We start from the raw sequence: 4,055 nt of genomic DNA, 5'->3' as shown, positions 1-4,055 counted from the left end.
GCATTGCCTTGGACATCAATGTCCCCTCAAGAACAAAAAAGAAAATCAATAGATAGATCAAATAAACAATGGAACTTACGTATCGATTTTCTTTCCCAACCTACTCTCGTGACCCGAGATAGATGCGGTAGCCAATTTACCCGCCTTCCTGATGAGATCAAGGGCCCACTATCCCTCTGTTTGTCGCTTCGGGAATGGGGGAAGACGTGAACACTAGGTGTTTGATCTAGTGATCGTAGGGTTAGGAATAAATTTAGATTTGGGCTTTGATCGATTGCAACGAGATGATGGCATCATTATCAGTATGGAATAAGGTTATTTTCCCCACATCATCATCGTTCTAGTGATACTTTTTCGAATGGTCGAGAGGAATGTGGAGAATGGTGTATCCCCAGATCCCTTCGAGTCTGACTTTTTCATCAGCAAGTTTGTCTCGGTGATGTTGTCCTGTGCAACAGACAACGGGGTTGTGCGTCTTGGTCTTCCGGGTCAACTTTTGACCGACGATGGTTGACCAGCTCTATTATGAGCCCTCTACAAGGGTTCTTGTTTTTTTGGACAATTTGCTACACAGATCGCAGCCCTTGGCATCTTCCAGTCTGCATCAACATTTTCAGCCATTGCTTCTACAAACTACAAGAGGCAGCAACGAGTTTTTCTCATGGCGGTGGATGCGGAAAGAAGAAGACTTCAACACCCCGAGGACATGGTTGTATTTTATGCAATTTCTATAAGAATGTTTTTGTAAGGATCTGTAATACTTAATCATGATCATTGGCCTTTTTCGCACAAATTTGAAAAATGAAAACCAATGTGAGTGCTCGTAGTTCTTTTTTTCTTTCTAGGAAAGTCCTCGTAGTCCTCTGAACATGCATTTATTTCACAGGCCACAGTTCACCTCATCTAAATCTGGTCTTGTACAATATCCACCCATGACAAAAAATACTACTACTCCCCTAGGCCAGTTGAAGGCGTCAGCCTGCACAACTAGCTTATGCGAATTAATCAGCCAAGTGTGTCGCACTATGCCGGCGCTGATACGTACATCGCCATGTCAGTGCTGGTTCTAGCGGTCGACGTCTAAGTGAAGGCCATGGTTGTCTGCGACGAAGAAGAACCGATAAGCCATAGCTCCCGGTGGATGTTTCCTGTTGCCATCTATCCAGCAATAGCAATAGCAATAGCGAAACAGGCGGCTGCCGCGCCGCTCCTACAGCTAACTCCCACCACTTCTCGATCGCCTTCTGCCGCCGGCCGTGCGTACGGCAATTCCCAAGCGACCCAATCCATGTCCATGACCGGGTCTTGTCGTCCTCACGCGCAAGCCATGCATCTGCCATGTGCCAACATTTGGGCTGCTCCAAACTTCCAAACTGCCTCGGAAAAACAAAGCCGGCCACTGCCTGCAGGCTGCCGCAACGACGGGAGGATAATCTAACGGGAACCGGCATGTATAAATAACCATGCACGCGCACGTACCAGATAACCAGATCAGAGCAGCAAACTAGCCATGGCAGCCTTCAGGATCGCCTCTCTCTCCCTCCTTCCCTTCCTCCTCCTCGCCGTCGTCGCCGCGGGGGAGGGCGCCGGCGATGAGCGCAGCACGTTCATCGTGCACGTGCAGCCCCAGGCGAGCCACGTGTTCGGCACGGCCGACGACCGCAAGGCCTGGTACAACTCCTTCCTCCCCGAGAACGTCCGGCTCCTCCACGCCTACCACCACGTCGCCAGCGGCTTCGCGGTCCGGCTGACGCGGCGGGAGCTCGACAAGATGTCCGCCATACCCGGGTTCGTCGCCGCGGTGCCCGACCGGGTTTACAAGCTGCACACCACGCACACGCCGCGGTTCCTCGGGCTGGACGCGCGCCAGGGCGGCAGGAACTACTCGGCCGGATCCGGCGATGGCGTCATCATCGGGGTGCTCGACAGCGGCGTCACTCCCGACCACCCCTCCTTCAGCGGCGATGGCATGCCGGCGCCGCCCGCCAAGTGGAAGGGGAGGTGCGACTTCAACGGCCGCTCCGTGTGCAACAACAAGCTCATCGGCGCTCGCGTTTTCGACACTGCCGTCAGTGCTGGGAACGGCACCACCTCTACCGGTGCGCCGCTGTCGCCGATCGACGAGGATGGGCACGGCACGCACACGTCGAGCACGGCGGCGGGAGCAGTCGTGCCAGGCGCCCAGGTGCTTGGCCAGGGGAGGGGCACCGCGTCCGGGATAGCGCCCCGCGCGCACGTCGCAATGTACAAGGTGTGCGGCCTGGAGGACTGCACCAGCGCCGACATACTCGCCGGCATCGACGCTGCCGTGGCTGACGGCTGCGACATCATCTCCATGTCCCTCGGCGGGCCGTCGTTGCCGTACCCCGAGGACAGCATCGCCGTCGGCACCTTCGCCGCTGCAGAGAAGGGAATTTTCGTCAGCATGTCAGCCGGCAACTCCGGCCCAAACTACACCACGCTGTCGAACGAGGCGCCCTGGATGCTCACCGTCGCCGCGAGCACCATGGACCGTTTGATCAGAACCAGGGTGCGCCTTGGGAACGGTCTCTACTTCGATGGCGAGTCCGTGAACCAGCCGGACGCTGCGGCGACCGTCTTCTACCCGCTGGTCTACGCCGGCGCGAGCTCCACGCCAGACGCGCAGTTTTGCGGCAACGGCTCGCTGGACGGCTTCGATGTCAAGGGCAAGATAGTGGTCTGTGAGCGCGGCAATGACGTCGGTAGGGTTGACAAAGGCGCCGAGGTGGTAAGAGCCGGAGGCGTCGGCATGATTCTGGCCAACCAGGCCATTGACGGCTTCAGCACCATCGCCGACGTGCATGCCCTCCCAGCGTCGCATGTCAGCTACCACGCCGGAGACGCAATCATGAACTACATCAAGTCGACGGCGAGACCGATGGCGCAAATCATGTTCAGGGGAACGGTCCTCGGCACGTCGCCGGCCCCGGCTATCACTTCCTTCTCCTCGCGCGGGCCAAGCTTGCAGAACCCCGGCATTCTGAAGCCCGACATCACGGGCCCCGGCGTTAGCGTGCTCGCGGCGTGGCCATTCCAGGTAGGTCCACCCTCGTTGGCCGGGAAGTACTCCGGGCCGACATTCAACTTCGAGTCCGGAACGTCCATGTCGGCGCCGCACCTCAGCGGCATCGCCGCGTTGATCAAGAGCAAATACCCGGACTGGTCGCCGGCGGCGATCAAGTCCGCCATCATGACAACCGCCGACAGCACGGACCGCTCCGGCATGCCGATAACCGACGAGAAGGGGACGGCGGCGGACCTCTTCGCCCTTGGTGCCGGCCATGTCGACCCGGACAAGGCCATGAACCCCGGCCTGGTATACGACATCACCCCGGCCGATTACATCGGCTTCCTCTGCGGCATGTACACGGGCAAGGAAGTCTCCGTGATCGCGCGCCGTGCAGTGGACTGCTCGGCCGTCAAGGTGATCCCGGACCGCCTGCTGAACTACCCGTCGATCTCCGTCACGTTCCCCTCGTCGTGGAACCCGATGACTCCGATGGTGGTTACACGCAAGGTGAGGAACGTCGGAGAGGCGCCGGCGGTGTACTACCCCCAGTTCGACTTGCCGGACAACTCTATGAACGTCACCGTCATGCCGAGCTCGCTGCGGTTCACTGAGGCGAACCAGGTGAAGGTTTTCAAGGTGACCGTGTCGCCGAGGAGCAGCGGCGATGCGGTGGTGGTGCAGGGAGCGCTCCGGTGGGTGTCGGACAAGCACACCGTAAGAAGCCCCATGTCCGTCGCCTTCGCCGGACACTAGAGCACGATCTGCTTGACAATATACGCCAACCTTTTTTTTTTTGCGAGAGTACTATACGCCAAGTTGATGCTACCATCCCCCCCCCCCCCCCCCCCCCCCCCCCCCCAAAAAAAGAACCTTGATGCTACCTTTGTTTGTCAGGTTTTTGCTTCTTCTTATGGGTTAGTTCAACATGATTGGGTTGACATGATAATGTAATGGTGCGTGTTTGACATAATTTGCTGTGAACTATAGCATGTTTGCAGTACCTATTTTATTAAAATTATCTCGC

General features: G+C 57.4%; 1 protein-coding gene across 1 annotated transcript; it reads left to right on the top strand.

The window, feature by feature from the left end:
* The first annotated feature begins 1,510 nt into the window (after nucleotides 1-1,510).
* Nucleotides 1,511-3,784, top strand: LOC123055884 (subtilisin-like protease). Its single transcript, XM_044479706.1, has one exon. It carries the CDS (start codon nucleotides 1,511-1,513, stop codon nucleotides 3,782-3,784), a length of 2,274 nt encoding a protein of 757 aa, XP_044335641.1.
* Nucleotides 3,785-4,055: the final 271 nt, after the last annotated feature.

This window comes from Triticum aestivum, chromosome 2D, assembly GCF_018294505.1.
Source record: "Triticum aestivum cultivar Chinese Spring chromosome 2D, IWGSC CS RefSeq v2.1, whole genome shotgun sequence".
Lineage (NCBI taxonomy): Eukaryota > Viridiplantae > Streptophyta > Magnoliopsida > Poales > Poaceae > Triticum > Triticum aestivum.
This window is presented reverse-complemented; position numbering and strand designations above follow the sequence as displayed.